The sequence below is a fragment of the Equus przewalskii genome, chromosome 2 (assembly GCF_037783145.1).
Source record: "Equus przewalskii isolate Varuska chromosome 2, EquPr2, whole genome shotgun sequence".
In the NCBI taxonomy this organism is placed as follows: Eukaryota; Metazoa; Chordata; class Mammalia; order Perissodactyla; family Equidae; genus Equus; species Equus przewalskii.
In genome coordinates, this window is record NC_091832.1 from 8,320,756 (window position 1) to 8,341,562 (window position 20,807).

The following is a 20,807-nucleotide window of genomic DNA, read 5'->3' on the forward strand; positions in this document are numbered from 1 at the left end:
AAGGCTATGGTTTAGTCTGGCCAAATCTTTTGCCCCCTGAAGACTTTAAGAGGACTTCTTGATTCAAGAATTGCTGGGAAGGAAATCCTTAAATTGCTGTTATTATTCTTTATGCAAGACACCCTGCCTGCTACTGTGCTACCCTATGAAATAGGGTGCTGCTGTTTGGCAGGAGTGAAGCCATTCCTCTTCTTAATCAGGAATTAGTGACAGGTGTATAGCTACATGATGATCAAATGATTGTTCCACTACCATAATGCAGCCTTAAGTTAACCTTGAAAGATCGCCACATCATACGTATTAAAATAGCTATGTGCTTTCTGCATTAAGTGGATCACTAAAGTGCTCTCTCAAAGTGAAATAGACTCAGTCAAGATAGTAAATAAAGACTGTTACATTCATTTTCTTAATGTTGTTGCTTTTATCAGTACTTGACCCATGGAGGCTAATAATTTATGACTTTTGGTGTTCACATGTATAAAAGTGTCTATAGCTTCAGATTGATTTATTGGGGCCTGTGTGTTAAAATATGCTGTGCATTGTTTTTCTTTTATTAAAAAAACTGGAGGGGAGTATAAAATGTATTAAACTAAGCCAATGAATTAAAATGAAATTGATACTCATTAGAAGGCAGATATTTTACAGATGTTTCTGATAAATGTTCATAGTTAAATTGGAATGGGATCTCCCCAGGCAGAGGTGGACATTTTGCTAATCAAGAACACTGGGAACCCAAGACTTGTGGACAAAAAAGAAAGCAGAAAGAGGATGTCATACTAAAACTGTTTCTAGAATTGTGTTGCTGGCTTAGATATTAACGCTTAGTTTTAAAACTGAAAATCTTAGAGGAGTGGATATCTATCATCTAATCTGTTGTTTTATAGTTACCTTATATCTTTACTCCCTGCCCCCCAATTTTAAAATTAAGAAATTGGCTAGGAGAATTATGAGATATTACTTGTGAAAATGTCTAGCACTTTGCTTACTCATTGCTTAAAAATTTTAACATTCATTGTATTCTATTATACTTTTTGCCAATAGCCAATAGCTCAAAGCTTGGGGACAAATGTATATGATTCTCATTACATTTTGAACATTAATTTCAGTCTGTATTTGAGGGTAGAGCAGAAGTAGGTTTTAATGGCCCTTGTATGTTTGTAGAAACAAAACTATCCCCTTGGTGGTAAATGCAAATATTCGAACTGAAAGGAAAATCATAATGGAGAATAAAAAATTAAAAAACAGTGAGGGGAGAATAGATATTCTATGAAAACCATTTCTTGCATTGAGTTAAAATTCAAACTGCTTTTAAAAATTTTCTACGTTTGCTTACACCTTTACTTCTTCCTTTAATTGAAGCAAAAACATACCATTAAAAACAAAACAAAACAAAACTGGGGCCAGCCCAGTGACGTAGTGGTTACATTCGCGGGCTCCACTTTGGTGTACCAAGGTTCACAGGTTTGGGTTCCGGGCGCAGACCTAGTGCTGCTCGTCAAGCCATGCTGTGGCAGCATCCCACATAAGATGGAGGAAGATTAGCACAGATGTTAGCTCAGCAACAATTTTCACCAAGCAAAAAGAAGTAGATGGGCAACAGGTGTTAGCTCAGGGCCAATTTGCCTCACACACAAAAAAACTGTTTCATATTATTTCTCAACTACTGCTTTGGTTGGCAGTCATCCTCAGAGTACTCTAAAGGTCAAAAGTTGAAGTAGCATGAATTACTTTGCATTTTGAAAGTAAAAGACCGACAGCTTGAAGGTGGATTAACCATGGCTAACTATCCTCACCAACCGTTAGAAGACACTTGGAGAAAATTGCTCCTAGATGCCGCAACTTGAAGACTCAACTCATTCTGCTAAGCAGCAGCTGGAATCAGTTTGCCTAGATAATATTTTAGCAATAAAGTCTTTGCAAATTATGCAAATCACCACAATAAATTCTTTACAGCCTTGGGTCCCCCTGCTCCCCCCCCCCCAAAAAGCATCTCACAAAACAAAGAAAACTCACTTAGTTCACATGTCAGATTCTGTGAAAAGCCTCTTTGGTTTAATTTAGGTATTCTTCCTCTGTATTTCCATAGCACCTTAGGAAAACTGGTATTAGAGTTCTTAGCAAATGGTACCATATGTGAATTGTAAGTTTGCTTGTCTGCCCATCCCACAATAAACTCCAAACAGAAATATGATCTTACTGGGTTCCCTTCTTGAGTACGTGAAGGGCGAATCATAAGAGTTAGACCTGGTCACTGCTCCTTATTTTGTGTGTGACGTTAAGCAAGTAAGTAACCTAACATCAGTTTCCTCATCTGTAAAATGAAAATGATAATAACTTCATAAAGTTGACAGGAAGCTCTTAATGCCTGATACATAGTAGCACTCATATAACGTTAGCCATTATTATTAATGGCTAAGTGAATGAATCAGGCCGGAGTCTAAGGTCATATATAATACCCTCAGCTTACTCCTCCAAACACATCATTCTCACAAGGAACAGGAATGTGGTATATCAACCCCCAAAAAGACCTGTGTGAAAAAGAACACCCTGAGTCTGGATAATATTAGGCTTAATATACAATTATGTTCAGTGCATCAAAAAAGATTTTACTCTCTGAACTCTCGCAGAGGAATGGCACTAAAACATGAAAAGTAACTGTCGCAAAATCACCACAAATCCTTTTGTTAATGTTTCACTGTAACCTTGTAAGGTTTTAAAGTATGGGTACCCCTCGAAAGTGTTCTGTTTTCAATAAGTTATAACAGATCACCTTAAAACTTATATGTAATAAAAATTCCCACTTGGCTTTCTAAAATTTAATATTCATAGTTTTATGAAGTAAGGATTATTATCCTTTTCCTGAAGAGGAAACTGAGAATTTACAGAGTAATTAAGTGCTTAAAGTAGCACCTTATGTATGGTAGACACTCCATAAATACTCTTGAACGAATGAATCATTGACTTTTCAAGGTCAAATAACTAGCAAGTGATGGAACAGGGATTCAAATCTGGTGGCTGTGTGACTCCCAAGCAGTTTAAAGCCATAGGCATTTTTCTTGCGCTCTTACCCTATGCTAGGACCATTGAGGAATTGTAGAACTAGACTAAGTTGATCTTCTAAAGTAGTTTGGCAGTCAGTGCTGGTCCTGGCAAACCTTTCTGCAAAGTTAGTGCACAAGTCTGCGAGTCAAGATCAAGAAACACATTTAAGGAATTGCATAAAGGCAAGCACTAAAAGTATTAAAAGTGTGTAGATTCGTATGTAAAGATAAAGGAGGATCTATGTAATAATCCAGACTTCCAGAATTCTGAGCTCCTTAGCCTAGCATTTGAAGCCCCCATAATGTATGTCCTTAAGGTTCAAGTTTTCTCTTTCACAATTCTTCTTCACCTCCCCATAACACTTTTTCCTCCTTGCTTTCTGCACCTTTCCCTATGTTCTCCCATTTCCATCTCTGCTCAAATTAGTCTCTGTCTAAAATCATCCTACATATCTCCTGGTCAAATTATTGTCCATTCTTCTTCATAGTACTTCATAGTACTCTTTTCTTTCTCTACAATCCTCACATCTGTTTTAACCTCTCTGAATAGTCTGTCTTGAGGTCAGTGATTGTCTTTTAGTCCTATATTATTGCAAATATTAGGAATTGAATAATTATAGAAAGAACAAATGGTGAACTGCTAACAAGCAGGAGTCTTATTCATCTCTATATCTCCAAAGCAGCCCAGCCATTTGGGAGGTAGGATGCCGACATGTAAAGAATATAGAATCAAAGACAGTTTAGAAACTGGGTTCCATCTTTTTATAGCTGCATAACCTTGGGCAATTACTTAACTTTTCTAAACCACAATTTTTTGAATAAAATGGCATTTCATAGGTAGGCTCAAAAATTGAGAATTAGTAGTTCTTTATATGCAGTTCAGAATATGCAGAACTATTTCTTAAATATTTATAGGATTGAGTTGAATCACCTTTTAGTATGCTAGTTGCCAAGGGAAATATGGATGAATACTAAGATATTTGCCCTGAAAATGCTTATCATCTTGAATTCAGGACTTCTACACATGAAACAAAGCAAACTGTACAAAACATGCTATAATTAAGTATTTAATGAAGTGTATGATATAGAAATTCAGAGAAGAGGAGATCTTTAATAAATACAAATGGTAGACCATGAGGTATTCTGAAAGGTCTGCAGTATTTTGGAGTGGAGAGATAGGAAGGAGAATGAGAACAACGTGAACAGAGATTGAAGTGAGTATGGAGTGATGTTTTTGACATGAGGGGAAGTCAGCCAAGCTCTAGAGCAAAAGTAAAATTTTGGAAAATGGTTGTGAAATAGGTCTACCTATGAAAGCCTTTGAACTCCAAGTAGACTTTCCATTACTTGCATCTTCTGACCCCAAATTCTTTTAACATAGGTATGTTGAACATTGACCCAGCCTACTGTTTGAGCCTCACCGCGCTCCTTGCACGCACCCTTCGTTGTGATCACACTGAGCTTTTCACAATTGCCTGAACATGGTCATTTTTCTGCCCTTACTGCACTTAATGTCTTGCCATCATTTGGCATAATTGCTCATGTCCTCCTAATTCAAACAGTTACTTCTTGGCTCCTGTATAATAGACTTTCTTGGTTTTCTTCTTTTCTTACTGACCATTTATCAGTCTTCTTTACACTGACTTCTCTTCCTCTGCTTGATTTTCAGTTATTGGAATGCTCCAGGGCTCCATCTTGGCCTCTCTCATTTTCTTTAAGTGACCTGTTTCCCTAGGTGATTTCTTTTGGCCACAGAATTTAAATACTATGTATATGCTGTCAACTCTCCTGCTCTGAACTCTCTTTCTTGACCTTTAACTCTTGTATACAACTGTACGTGGATGTCTAATAGGCATCTTAAACTTAATATATCCAAAACTTTACTCTCAACTTCCCCACCCAACCTGGCCCAGTTTTCTCTTGTTAAATACAATTCCATCCTTCCATTTGCTCAGGCCAGAAACCTTGGGGGTTACATTTTTTCTCACACACCATCAGTAAATTGTCTGGCATCTACCTCTAAAATACATCTGAACCTGGCAGCTCTTTACTGTCTCCACCTCTACCACCCTAGTTCAAGCCACCATCACTTTTTGCCTGGAGTAGCCTCCTATCTGCTCTCCCTGCCTCCACTCTTTCCTCACTGTAGCCAGAGCAGCTAGAATAATATTGTATAAATGTAAGTCAGATCTTAAGCATTTTCCTGTGTAAAACCCTCCAATGACTTTCCTTTGTAATTACTATAAATACCAAGTTCTTTACTAAGGTCTGCAAGGACCTACATGATCAGACTCCTACTATCTCTTTCTTATCATACCAGCCTCAACTTAAATGTCACTTCCTCAGAGATGGCTTCCTCAACTATTCTGTTGAAAATAATTCCATTCACCTCCCCCCATTACCTTTTATATTATAATCCTGTTTTATTTTCTTCACAGCACTTAGCATTCTCTAAAATTATTTATTTACTTGATTATCGTTTGTCTCCTTTACTAGAATGTAAGTTTCATGAAAGCAGGAATCTTTTTTTTCTTGTTCACCACTGTATCCTTAGCAACTAGAACGGTGTCATAAACATAGGTAGGTGTTCAATAAACTCTAAGGTCCTGCTTATCCTTCATATTTCAAGTTATATTTTTCTTCTCTTCTGTGCTTTCCCCCAATCCTTTTCCCCTCTCACTGAGGCAGAGTTAAGCACTTCCCTCTCAGTTTTCATTGTACTTTTTTTTTTCAATTTCTCAATTGTACCTATTGCGTTATACTGTGGCTGTTTCTATGTCTGTTTATTAGATTATGAAGCTTTTCATGGACAGGAACTATATATCATTTGCGCTGGTTTCCTTAGCGCCTGGAATAATGTGAGATTTTTGTTTTCAGTGCTAATAGTGCTTCTTGATATTGTTAAAAATGAATAAAACCGTGATTTATGTTTCTTAATTTACGTGGCTCATTTCATTTACTCTTCATGGTTCTGACACATTTCTAACATTTTGAAACTTTGGTGTAGAGTTTAATGTTCCTCTAAATTATCCAATTTCTGGTTTCTATGGATTACTGAGTCCTAAGTGAAAGCACACTTATTTTGAAGGAATTTTGGTATAGCAATTAAAGGTTTGTAGACGTCAATATCCTCTGAATTTTGGCTGAAATAATATTTTTATTCTTATACAGCATGCATGAACATAAACAATAGTTTCATATTTCTGTTTTTCTAGAACAGCTATTTCACTTGGAATTGAACCAGAGCCTTTGAGTATACATTTTAGTAGCGTATTTGGAATTTGATATAATTGACAAATTTGGTTCTCTTGGAAGAAATACGTATGCGGGCAATAGCATATGACTTGTAGAAAATTCTTATACGTGCAAAGTATGTAGAATTGAAGTTTAAAAACACCTTGGTAGAGAAGGAGTTAACAGGTTAGCTCCCCTTGGTTGTTCTCAGCATGCTCTCTTGCCTTTAGGAGCTGAAAAGATGCTAACATTGGGCCCAGACATGCCTGTGTGGAGGTTATGGTACTCCTGGGGTTTTTGCAGCTAGCTGTAAAGCAAGTTAGAACTTGTTCATCTCAGAGTTCCTTGTTTTTCTTTCAACCCTTTCAGTGCCCTGCAGGAGTCATTAAATCAAAACTTCATGCTGATCATCACCCACCGAGAAGTCCAGCGGGAGTACAACCTGAACTTCTCAGGAAGCAGTACCATTCAAGAGGTGAGTTATGTCTCACAGCTAGGGAATAAAGATAGCTCATTATAGCTAATGTTGACCCTGTTATAGAGGGCTTATCTGGTCTGGTTGGAATTTCTCTTTATGTTTCATTATTGGGTTCCTAATTTTAATTAACTAGAGCATCAATGATTACTGTAGATATATTAAATGACTTGACCTAGCAAGATAGATGTGGTAAATGAGAGCTCTTGATAATTCTTAAAATAGTCAACTTAAAACCTGCTTAAAAATAACTCATTATTATGTGATGTATTTCATTGTTGTATAGTAATTATTTAAAATATTAATTCGGAAATTGTTGACAGCATGCATTTTCGAACATGCTTATATTTTATTTGAAAGGATGTTCTCAAATATATTATTTATAATGTGTACCCTGCCTATTTCCAAAAGGAGTTTGAGGAGGCTTTTCTTAAACAGCTCCATCCCAGCCTTGGGGAGCATCCGTGAGATGCTGTTGGAGATCGTCAGTCATTTAGCTCAGAATATCTGAGAAGAGTCTATTTATAGTGTCAATATTTTCTTCAGCCTGGCCAACCAGGGCCACTGTTTCAAAAAAGAACCTCCCCCAAGAGAGAAGAGGTACCTTCTTGCCTGTGGCCCTACCCACCTAAAAGCCAGTAATTTATTTCCGTAAGGGGGAAAAATGTGTAGGGCTATGACAAGACTTATGTTTTGAATCACTGAAATGACAACTGTGTCACATTGTCTCTTGTAAGTTGTGAATACAGCAGTCATTTATCTACTAATGTTTTTATAAAGAGAATTAATCATGCTTAATCTTGGATTATTTCATAAATGTTTTCTTGGACTACATTGCTTAAAATAATTACTAATGTCATATTGAAAAACAAGCTGTTTTCACCTTAATCAGTTTTCAGAAGTGTATGAATTGTTTCAGTAATGGCTAGACTCTTCATGGTTTCCTTTCTTTTTGTTTTGTCAGTGAATTTCAACTTCTGAATTTGGCATAAATAACTCATTGCTTGAAGTTTATTTTTTCTGTTTATCACTTGAATAGTTTGTTGACTAGAAACTAAAATCTTAAAAATTATTCTTGGCCCCTAATTTGAATCATAGATTTGAGTTATTTGATATTTTTCCAGGTTTTAAATATATAAATTGACATTTCATTTTTAACCTATATAATATGTGTTCTATTCTGTAAATTAAAATTTTTAATTCCTTGAAGAATCGTTGTTTTTACATTAGAAATAATGTTTAACTATGGTTCTATCACAGAGTTATTCTGGGAACTTCATGGTAGTAAAACTTAAACTGTATATTAAAATATATAAATTTAGTTTCAAATAAATAACTCCAATTTAATCAAGAAAAGCAAAGATAATGAGTTAAATTTCATTCTGTTGATTTACTTTTTGTAATTGAAGATGAGTATAATGCAGGATGGATAAACATAGACAGCTTTATTTTTCTTTCTGAATGAAATTTTTATAGCTAAAATTTTACCTTTTTTTTCTTTTACAATTCCAGTTTCTATAGTTTGAGTGTGTTTCAACTTTCTCCCACAAGAGGGCAGAAAGGACTATTAAACTGATAGTCTAAAAATGCCATTCAATGTTTTCAAATTAGCTTCTCTTATATTAACAAAAAGGAGCATAATGGCCAAGTTATTGTTTGATTTACAGATAATTGGCATATTGCAGGGAGGAGACTTAATTTCACCCTTTTAAATTAAACAGGGAGATTTAAAAAGACATAAAATATTCATTAATGTTCGGTGATTATAAAGTAGTGGCATATATTTATTTTGCCTTTATTACTGTTTCGATGGGAAAATACTGCAAATATTTCCGAAATCGAGTTGGCCATACTGACAAGTTGAAATGTTTAAGCAGCGTTAATGCAATCTGCTCACACCTGATATCCTATGCAGAATGATTCAAAACGACTACATCAATTATTAAAAGAAATATTTAAAATTCTGCAAATGTGCCATTGTGTGCCACAGTTGGCTGAAACTGTTCTCCATGGCCTGCTATTTAGATTATCAAATTTATTTTAAGCTTCAAGGACTTGAAAACAGTAAATCTTTTTCATACCATTTTCTAAATCAAAAATATCCGAGAAATATTTTTGCAAAAACAGATGTTCTTATGTATTTCTTGGCAACAGTTTGATTTCTTCTTTTTCTTTTTTTCCTTTTTATAGTTGATTTAAAATAATGTTTTGAAATGCTAGTTACCAGGAAAAAATAAATGCAGTTGTTTCTAGTATCAGTTGCTTTTCCGTGAGTAGACGGGTACACATAGGCTCTTTTATTCTGTACAACTTAGAAAAAAATGTGGATTATACTGTCTACGCCTAGGATCGCACTCTAGGTCTAGTTCTAAGACTTTTCTCCTTCACCTTGTGGAATACCTGGGGGGTGGGGTGGGGGGGATTCAGGGGAACAAGAAGCTCTTATGCTGTAGTCATGCAACCCACAGTGACACTTAAGTATGTGCATTAATTTTTGTTGCATGATTGAAAATCAGCTTGGAACACAACAAAAATGTAATCTTGAAATGATTTTGCAGTATTACTTTATAAATGCCAGAATTTTTGCTGTTAATGTGGAAGCTTAATGATGCTGTATATCCTAAATTGTAAATTATTTTCTGTCACCAGTTTCAGAAATTTCTTTTCGATGTTGTTTAATAGGTCCAGGAATGAATTTTGACCAGTAGATAAAGGAAAGGAAGAAATGTAAAAAAACCAAAAACCTGATTTTTTCCCCAGTATAGTAATGTATTATTTTTGTTGTAGGTGGAAAAAATTACCAGTTATTGGTATTTTTAATTTTTGAAAGCCTTGTATTTTTAAAAGAAAGCTTTTGTAATATTTTCCCCCCGAGGGAAATTTCTATTAAATGAAATAGGATTGAAAAAGGCACTATGATTTCAACTTTTAATTAGACAAAATGTATTTTTAAAAATAGTGAATTAGAAAACAAAACTTAGAAGCAGTTTGTGTTTCAGATGAACTCTTCTGTGACCATATGTTCACGCAAGCTAGTGGTGATGAACCCACAGTTGTACAAATGTTTGTTCACTCTGGCTCTGTGGTGTTTTGCCTCACAATGCGTGACTTATGTCCTTTGGGTGCTCTAGATTTTAATTTAAGATAGTTAGATATTGAGGTTATTTTTTTTTAAGCTCTTTACAAATCCTTCCACTTACGTTATCCTCCTACTTGAGGAAAAGGCAATGATAGTATAAAAAGGTCAGAATGAAGAGTTGCAAGTTGTCATAAGAATAAAAATCTTTTCTCTTTTTCCATTATGACAAAATAGTTTATGAAAATTATCAAATAATAATTATAATAACTTTGTGACAATCTGTCCACCTTTTTGGGTCCTAAATTAGCTACCTGCCACACTTGAAACGAGTGAATTTTGTTGAAAATTTGAATACGCTTACCTTATTTTAATGAATTTTCTACACTGAGAATTCAGATTTTTAAACAGTTAATTTTACATACTTTGGTAATTCTGTCTAATACTATTAAAGATCTGTGGTTACAAATGTACTTGGGAACGGTTAAATTAAAGGAAAGAAAAGATTGATTTGCCTACTGCAAATCCTAAACCCAGGTGTGGAAAAGGATATAAAGTCCCTGAAATGAAGCCAACTTTTCTTGGAAACTAATTCTTTGTTGTCCATCTTTCTATTGCAAAACCTTCTATTAGGCAAAATATCCACTTTTCTTTATAGGTGTCATACAAACTTAAGGAATACACACATGATCCAGAATAACAATGATAAGAAACCTAAGTATTTTTGGTGTGGAATCATGGAGTATTACTTATCTATTATAGTGAGAAGCACGATGAATAGCTATTGGAATTATTTAAATCCTCTTCCAAGTTTCACTTTACCCTAGAATTCTCACTGTTCTTATTAATGTTGATTTAGTTCTTAATGGAAATGAAAGGGAAAAATCGACAACCGGTAAAGATGTAGCTTACATGGGATGGTAAAGCATTTCAATACTAATACAAGTGGTTGTCAAGTGGGAAGCCAATAGTTTAAATTAGCAACAAGAAATGAATTGTATACATAAATCATACCAGTCCTCAAAAGTAATCTTGCCTAAATAATTGTGAAATCGTGAGGCTGATTCTGATTCTGCAAATTTGAAACTTGTGTCGAGTTTTGTGTCTATTTTTCTGCTTGATGTTTTCTCAACTTGCTTGACTAACATGTATTTCGAATTATTCTCCTTTAATTCTCGAGATCATTAACAGTAATTAAATATGTAGTCGTTTACAGATTGTACTAATGAGCAATTTTTTAGTAGTGGGTTGACTATAACTTCTTAACTAAGATGCTTATTCTGTAAATGTTTTAAGTATAGTTGCTTTTGTTTGTTTGTTTGTTTTCCAGTATGGAGAGGGTAGGGGATGATGGCACAGAACTGAAGAGTAGGGTAGGAGAGAATGTGCATATACAAGAGGGTAAAATAAATTGTGCTTATTTAATTAAAAGTTTAGGTGGTTTATTTTTACTGCAAGATAAACAGCATCTGTAAGCTCAGTTTGAATGAACCCATTTTAATTAGTGTATATCATAATTTGATTTTTAAAATTTGAAACCACAAATGACATCTTAGCAAGAATGAAAGAGATATAATTTCTTAAGCAACTGGGCAATGAATTCAAGCCTTTATTCAGCTTTCAGAAAGGGAGATCATGAGTTTCTTTTAAATATGCATATATATTATTAGTTTCAAGTTGGATTTTATAACCGAGATCTGTTGAAGTCATACCACTTCAAATGAACAAAGTAATGATCATTTTATAAATATTGAGAATTTCTATGTTTCTTGATAAATTAACCCCTTAGGAAATAAATTTAAGTAATATTTACAATGCAGCTATTTAAATCTGACTAGTCTTTTTCTCCCTCTGAAAGTGTTTTGAAATAATCTCTATGGGAAATTTTTTTTTAGCCCATGTAAGTATTTCTTAACCTACATTTTAAGAAGATAAAAACAATGAAATTGTGTTAATAAATAAGGACAATGCTTTGTCCTTTGTTACTTAAGATATGTGTATCCTAACATCTTGGCCAACCACATTTCATAATCTGTAATTTGTATGTTGGTAGTTTTGAAATGCTTGGGTTAAGAGAAATTATGTTCAGTTATCAGAAACTAATAAACATAAGACATTTTTATATGCAAGAAAAGGCAGAGAGTAAATAATTGCACTGGTGACCAATACTGTAATAATCCTGTTTTACAATATGCACTTGACAGGTTGTAATAGTGCTAATTGAAGAGACTAATTCACACTTGCTTCATTCTATTCAAAGGCAAAATCAGCAGCTTGTTTTGCTTTTGACCAGATGGTCCTCATGAACACCTACTGTGCACTTTAAGTGCTTTACTAGAATTACAAAGGCTGGGGGCTGCGTTCAACTCCAAATGATTTGAGGAGAGAGAGAGAGAGAGAGAGAGGGAGAGAGGGGAAAAAAAACCCCTCTGTGCTCAATGGATTTGGTGCAAGTAAATTAATTCTAGTGGACCCATTACACACTGAGCCCCCTTTTCAAAGCTCTGAGCCTCCTCGCTTGCTCTGTAGCAATGAGAAAGAGAAAGAGAAAGGCAGATTACTGCAAACAGAAATAAAAAAAAGCGGTATGAAAGGGAGAAAAGAGGCCTTGAAGCCTTTCATATCATTTGAGTTTTTCAAGTGCGTTATTTTTGGGGAGGGTGGATATATGAAAAGCCAATTGGAGTTTTTTTTGTTTTAAAGTGCGCTATTTAAGCACCATGAATATAGGCGTAAGAGCAACAGTTGACTGAGTTTACTGTGGTGATGCTTTGTGTCCGAGGATGAATCAAATTCATTATATTCAACTCTTTGTGTTTTAACATGAATGTAGGGTTAGTTTCACAAGACTGTGTCTGTTTAGGATAATTATAATTTAATATTTTCCTTTCATAAAGTTATCACTGTAGATGTCTAAAATTTTAATCAAAGCAGATTTTGTACATTGACTTTGAAGCACCCTGACAGTTTAAAATTCAAAGGAAAGCTTTTTTAGTTTTCAAAGGAAAAGAAAGGCTCATTCTAATAGCATTGAAGCAGAGATTATTATAACTAATTAGAAGTCACACATCTGTTAGCTTTTGGTTTGTGACTTACATATGTATTTTGTGAGTAAAATATATACTTTAAAAATATATTGCAGTTGTTGAATGAACTTAAAGGGATAAAATCCACTTAAAAGAGAACCATTTATTTGAGCCAACCATTTTTGCAAATCTCTACATGGTCCCATAAAAATATGTAATGTATTAAAGTACATTAAATGTGAATTGGAATTGTATAATTAATAATCCTAAATTGGAATATACTTCTAAACAAAATATTTTCACATAGTTCTTGTTAGCGTAATTCTGATTATTAACCAAAGGTATTATGAAACAAAAATATAAGCAAACCCAGTCTGTACAAATTTATACTTATTCCTTATCCTTAAAGCTGTTAGTGTACAATATTTTAATTTGGAATATTGACACTATAAAATAATTAATTCTTATTCTGAGCTACATAGATTAAGATACAAGGGATAGCATCTTAGAATACATGTCAGTTATTTTGTGTGTTTTTATATTTTGAAGTTTAATTCTCTTGTGATATATTTTTGTTGCATGGTTTAGTTTTGTTTGATAGCACATATTACTGACACCATATTTCAAGTTTATTTTAATTATAGCTATTAGCAAAGAATGCAACAAAATCATACCTATAATATATAACTTAATAATTGTAAATATTTCATAGAAAAGCTCATTTCTAAGTTTGGCCTGTATCTTTAAATAAATGTCTAGAGTTTATATTTAAAAAGGCATAACTAACCAATATGCTTTTTGTCAATACATTTTAATTACATTCTTAGAAAATAAAATATAGAAATGCAGAAACAACTGGAAAAATATTTTAGGTTTTATTTCTCAAAGACTTAATGAAGAAGTTAGCATGCCTTCTTTGATATTTAAAATAAAATTGGATTAATTTCCTGTTAATGTGGTATTGCTTTGAGACTTGCTCATTGAAATATAAGTTGTGGGGTGGGGAGGAATGTAAGGGGAATCCCCAAACCTTCAACCAACAAACCAGCCAATGAAATTTATAAGCAATGAGCTGTTAATTAATTGATATCCATAGGGAAAAAAGAATTTCAAGAAAAAATTTGAATGATTAGGAAAAACTTGCTGAAAAAAATTTTTTGCTATAGACTATTTAAAATAAAAGTAAGACTACAAGATTCTTTCTAGTTAGGTACCATAAAAAGTTATCTTTAAAGCCAGAACATCAGTTAGCGGAAGTGGATTGATCATGACCATGCAATCGCTTACTTCTATGGGGCTGGTTCTTTGGTTTCACAGACACAGTAGTTGGAATCTTTCTCCTCTTGCAGAAGAGTTTGTTTCAGTATTAAAATATTAACCCCTAGATTTCTGAATGTCAGAGATGAGGTTCTCTCCTGTAGGGTAAGGATTGCAAAAGACTACAGTTTCTTTATAGACCTCGGTAAGTACCACGTTCCTTAAGCTGAGACATAATTTAACATTTATGTATCCTTCAGCCATAAAATAAGAATAATAAGCTCCTCATTATTCTCCCCACTCCACCCCAGCAAAAAACAAAAAACAAGGAAGTAAATCAAAGGATGGATAAGTGAATATAAAGTGCGCATAAACATAAGATAGACCAAGATAAAGCCTGCATGTAGAAAATTATTTACATGTTTATCCCTATATACCAAAGGTTATTTGGCCAAAACATCTTAAAACATCTGTTTGTGGTCATTTTTTTCTTGTCTAATGTATTTTGTGTATGACTTAGATTATCTAATCAAGGCATTATTCTTTTTCAAACATAGTGTGGCAAATATACTTTAAAAATCCTGTTGCTTAATTTAGGGCTAAATTACTTGTTATCCTAAATATATTCTTCTTATTAATTTTTAAAACATTTTCTTAAAGAAAAAAAAGACTTTAAAAGCTCGTAGCAAACATTTTCTATAAATGACAAAATGTATTCCTTGCTTTGCGGTCATTGCGTGACCAGACGCTGGAGTACTGGATTGTTTTAAGGTTTTTACAGCTGCAAGGCAAAAGCATCTGCTCATTGCAAAGCCGGCATTGTTTAATTTTGACACTGACTTTTCCATGCGTCTTGTACCAAGCACTGGATTAGATGCCACTAAGATGAAATTTGTTTTAAGTTGCTCCCAAAGTGCAGCTGTCCTCATATATGGCCTTGTAGCTTAACCAAAACAGACAGATAGATCAATCAGAATCTTTGTACAGGGTCACCTCACTGGGCTAGGGAGGCTCAGAGGAAGAATGTTAATGATATTATTTATCGTGAATAAGTGCAAAGTTAGTTTCCAGGCTGATTTAGTCTATGTAGAAGGACACCCCCTCCTCCCTTTTTTAGGGCAGTAGGACCGTTATTAAATATTTAGCTTTTAAACTGGAGTCTAACGGTCAAACCTTAAGGTGCCTCTGTGTGCATTAGGCACTATTCTTCCATAGTCAGTTGCAAGAAAAACGATCAGTTAATTGGTCACTAAAGTAGTAATTGACTGAAAATAAAATTCAATCTGAAATGGCTCTGCTGAATTCTTGAAAAGTGGACATTTTTATAGAATGATAATTTTTCTTTAATGTTTCAAGTGAATGAAAAATGAAAGAGCACCTCACTTCCCGGGTTTCCTGGGATTGTGTGAATTTCTACCCAGCTGGTCCAAATTGATTGATACAGGGCCAAATATTTGTCTGCCTACATTTCAAAGTCTATAATTTGCTAATGAATTGTGGTAATAATCTTTCATCATACATGAAAGATTTAGCCAAACAATTTGCTAAGTATGTATTTTGATCATAAAATTTTTGGACTTACACCAAGCTTTACATCTATTTTACAGCTAATGCATGAGGGTGGAGGGAGAGCAAGGGGAGAAATAATACTGAACATGGACACTTGATGGAAGGGGATGAAGGAAACAAGAGGGAAGAAGGTACTTTGGAAATGAGTAATGCTGGGAAAGTCCTATGAGTGACAGTGGAAAACAAATTAGATTTGCACTTCGAGTGCAAAATAGAATTTTTTAAATGCCAGCAGAGTTTTAGCCTGTCGTGTTCAGAAGTATGGTATCCATGTAGATGAAGGCATGGAAGGAATCTTTTCCCTTTTTGACTATAGCTATTCCACACATTGATTATGGGATAATTTCCTAGGAACTCTATGCTAGAAAAGTCAAATGCTCACAAATTGGAAGTAATTGAAAGCATAAGAATAAAAGCCAGATGTTTGTCAGGGTTGATTTAGAGACTTAAAAAAAAAAGAACAATGAAGAAACAATTGTGATTTGACTAGTTCTAGAAGAAGATGAGAGGAACCTTTTAGATAAGCTTTTGAAATTACTATGGGCATCCAGAGAATATTTTCTCCTGATCCAAAACAAAGACTGTACCAAAAAGAAATGAGGCTTATATTTGTGTGGGGATATTTAGGATTAAATAACCTCCATCTGGGAAACTGCAAACCTTATTTATTTATTTTGGGAGAGCAGCATAAGATACACTCCAGAGGAAGTCCAGGATTAGCCTATGGAGTGAGAGGACAAGAAAATGTTCTAAATAAGACTCTATCTTGTACATTGTAATTTCTCTTTCATTGTTGGAGATCAAGGTGCCATGACTTCCTAATTGACTGGTATAATCTGAGTTGTTTTCAAGTTGATCATGAGAATATTTAATATTGATACATTTTTTCTTTGCCTTGCAAGCAGATAGTTAAAAAAAAAAAAGCACGTAGCTAAAATGAGAGAGAAACCATCTTATAAAACAGACTGAACCTTTCATTTTATAGATTTTAAAGATAAGCAGCTCTAGAATTTTTACACATCTGCTGGACCTCGTGAATATGTCCCATTTCCAGAGCATTAATTTGTGTCCATTTATGTAATTCTCTCGTTGTTCTCTCATAGAGCTAAGCTTATTCTAAATGTTAGTATAGTGAATATCTATCCAAGATGGTACCATTGGAAACTCTTAAAGTATTTAGGAAAGTTAGAGATCTATATGGCAAAATACAGCTTTATTTCAGATGAACTGGAATCTTGTTTTACACGTTGACTTTCTCAGCCTCTTTCCTTGTATTTTGCTGGCTTTTTTTTTTTCTATTTTATTGATTTCATACTTGTCATAATTTTTTTGTAGGTGTATTGTTATCACATTATGATAGTTACTGCAGTAAATATAGAAGAGATTCCATAATCGTTGTGAAGGAAAACATCACCAAAATCACATTTAAATAAAATCAATTATATGTGAGATTAGTGAGATTCCTGATTCTGTGGTTAACAGTTTTATTAAAAAACCATTTCAAAAAGAAATGCTAGAGTTATAGATTATGTATGTTAAATTCAAAATATGCTGTTGTCATTTGTTTCTAGTCCTTTTAGTATTCTGTTATCAAAAGTGCTTTACATTTACATACCTGCCTTTGCTGGCTGAAAATGTGCGATATTTCCTCCTAAGAGATATATTGATAATGTCTAATAATAATACTAATAGAATATTAGTTAAACATCAGTTCATTTCTGTTGAATTGGGAGATGTTTTCCTTATTCCTCACATTGTAAAAAAGGGAATTTTAAGATGTTTTTAAAGGCTGCTGTTTTCTTGCAGGTGAAAATTTTTGTTCATGAGAACAGATATGCGCATAGATCACTTGGAATTTGAAATTTGAGAAATAACAAAATGTCTTAAGAGTCTTGGTTTCTATTGGTAATTGTAATTTCAAATATTGTAACCAATTTTTGTGTGTAATGCATGGAGCAATGTGTAAAGCATGACTCTGAAGTAAATGTGATTGATATATTAACATGTATACATCATAAATTTAAAGGAATGCTGACTCCTTAAATTAGTCATCTTTGTTGTTGATATACATATCCTTTATTGCTCAAAAGTTATTCTAGATTTCCAGGAAATGGTTTTAGAGACTATGATGCCATCTTTTTCTTTTTTCTTTTTCTTTTTCTTTTTCTGTGTTTTTGAATGACCTCACTTATAGCCAGGCTTTGTCATCTGAAGGGAGGAAATTGATTTGTTGAAATTGTCAAAGTAATCTGAAGCCAAATGCTGTGAGCTAGGTGGTTATTCAATCTGGGTAATCAAATTTGTGGTTATTCAGGTTAGGTGTCTCTTTCCTGAGCTCCTCTTCTCCCCGTGAACATGTATCTCTCATAGCATTTACCACACTCATTTGTAATTGCTTGTTTACTTATTTATTTCCCCTCTTAGACTACGAGCCCCTTACGAACAGGAAAGGTGTCAAATTCACCTCTTTATTTCTGGGCCTACCACTGAATTTGTCACAGAGTAGGTGTACTTAATGAATGACTGAATTAAAAAAGAAGATTCTATAAATTGCTGAGATTATTTATAACTGAAGGCATTTGCAAAAGTGAAGTTATCCAACTATTTCTGTTTCAAGTATTAATGTTGACATGAATATGTACTTTCTCAAGGGGATTATTAGGAGAGGATCTCTCTGATTTGGCTATGAATTCTCACTTATTTGTTAAAAACGAGACTCAGAATAGATAGTTTGCACTAAAAGTATAACATAGAACTCCTGCTTTAAAACAGATTTATGTCATCCTTAATTTGTAGTATCTGCCACGTATTTTCTTGGTGTTTTCTTTCTAAATGAAGTTAAAGCTCATTTTTAAAAAATGTTTTCTGAATCTAGCGATATAGTGTTACAGATTCTAATGACTCTAAGAGTTATTTCTCAGTTGGCAGTTAGTTAGCTGTGAGAGTGGAAAGATCACTGCACTATGATGTAGGGAATCTGAGTTCTAATCCTCTTGCCACTAATAAACTGCATGCTCAACTAGCCCTGAGTGGCCTGATATTTCTTTTTCATTTGTTTGGCTTTTTCATAATATAGAACTGTAGAAACTCAAAAGTTTTTGCTAGTGCAAATAGAAATGTCTTGGAACCTTAAAATATGCATAAAATCCCTGTGTCCTGTTGAACCTAGTATACGCTTCTGTTGCAGTGCTGCTGTCCTGTTATTTGTTTTGTGTTTGTTTTTCTTCTCGTGGTAGGCTCCTTGAGGGCAGGATCTCTGTCATTTAATCTTCACATTTGTAGCACCAAGTATAGTGCCTAGTGCCTTTTAAATGATTGTTGAATGAGCTAATATTTGCTTAGGTCGGCATCCAGTGATTGAAAAGAAATTTGGAAACTTGGATTCTAATAGCTGATATTTTGCTTTCTAGCTATATGAGTTTGGGCAGTTCATTTAACTATGCTGAGTCTGGGGCTTATATGAAAAATAGGAAATGCTTTCAAAGGATTTTTCTGGTTCTAAAATTTGGTGATAAAATGTGAATTTAGAAATTTCATATGTGCTTCAAGTTAGCATGGGGAGTGGGGCGAGAAAACTGGTCAGTAGGCAGTCACGGTGTGTGTAAATATGTGTATGTTTTACTATGGAATGTAAATATCCCTTTAATCCCTAAGGTGTTATTTAAGAGGTTACAGGTTGAAATAGAGGCCTCTGTTGCCATGATGTTTGAATTTCTGTAATTGGAGATTTTTTTTCCTGAATAATAAAGAATTTTTTGTCTTAAAGTAGACTTTTACCTCAAATACGTATTATGCAGTAAGACTTTAAAAGTGAATTGCGTAAACATAAGACTTCCTAATACATAAGATTTTTTAATACTGAGATGCAATGAAAATAAATGGTATTAATTTGATGTTATTAGCTTCGCTTGTGGTAAGTGAATTAAAATTCTATGTGAATATCAAGGCTATGATACTGCCATAAGGATAGACATACAGATCAGTTAAATAGAATTGGAAGTTCAGAAATAAACCCCTTACGCTTGAGGTCAATTAATTTTCAGCAAGTTTGCCAAGACAATTCCACATGGAAAGAATAGTCTTTTCAAGAAATGATGCTAGGACAACTAGATAGCTACATGCAAAAGAATGAAGTCAGACTACTCGGCATCATATATAAAAATTAACTCAATTGGATTAAAGACCTGAATGTAAAAGCTGAAGCTATAAAACTCTTAGAATAAAACATAGGAATGGGCTAGGCAATGGTTTCTTAGATATGACACCAAAAACACAAGCAACAAAAGGAAAAATAGGTAAAGTGGACTTCATCAAAATTAACATTTGTGCCTCAAAGGGCACCTTCATTAAAGTGAAAAGACAGCTTACAGAATGGGAGAAAATATTTCCAAATCATATATGGATAAGAGACTGGTATCTGGAATCTGTAAAGAACTCTTACACCTCAATAAGAAGAAGACAAATAACGTAATTTAAAAATGGGCAAAGGATTTGAATAGATATTTCTCAAGAAAAGGTAGACAGTAAGCACGTGAAAAGTTACTCAACATCTTTAGTCATTAGGGAATTGCAAAATAAAATCAGAACAAGATACCACTTCACACCAGTAGGATGGCTAGAATAAAAAAGATGACAATAACAAGTGTTGAGAAATTAGAACCCTCAGACATGCTGGTGGGACTGTGACATGATACAGTAGTTTGGAATAAAATTTGGCAGTTTCTCAAAAACTTAAACATAGAGTTACCGTATGACCCAGCAATTTCACTCCTAGATGTATACCCAGAGAAGTGAAAACATATGTCCACAGAAAAATCTGTCCATGAATATTCATAGCAGCATTATTCTCAATAGCCAAAACATAGAAACAATCCAAATGTCCATCAACTGATGAATGGATAAATAAAATATGGTATATCCATAAGTGGAATATTATCATAAAAAGGAATAAAGTACTGATACATCTATCACATAGATGAATCTTCAAAAAATTATGCTAAGTGAAAGAAGCCAGACACAAAAGACCACATATTTGTATGATTCCATTTTATGAAATACCCAGGATAGACAGATGTATAGAGACAAAAAGTAGATTACTTTTCAAAAAGTAGATTACTTTTTGTCTCTAC

The 20,807-nt window shown here is 33.9% G+C and overlaps 1 protein-coding gene across 7 annotated transcripts in view; it reads left to right on the forward strand.

Moving 5' to 3' along the window:
• FAF1 (Fas associated factor 1) overlaps window positions 1–20,807 on the forward strand; it is a 473,410-nt gene that overhangs the window by 225,407 nt on the left and 227,196 nt on the right. For all 7 annotated transcript variants that reach the window (XM_070609689.1, XM_070609691.1, XM_070609693.1 and 4 more), the window contains one exon: window positions 6,645–6,750. In XM_070609689.1, coding sequence (XP_070465790.1) covers window positions 6,645–6,750 — 106 coding nt within the window. The remainder of the gene's footprint in view (window positions 1–6,644; window positions 6,751–20,807) is intronic.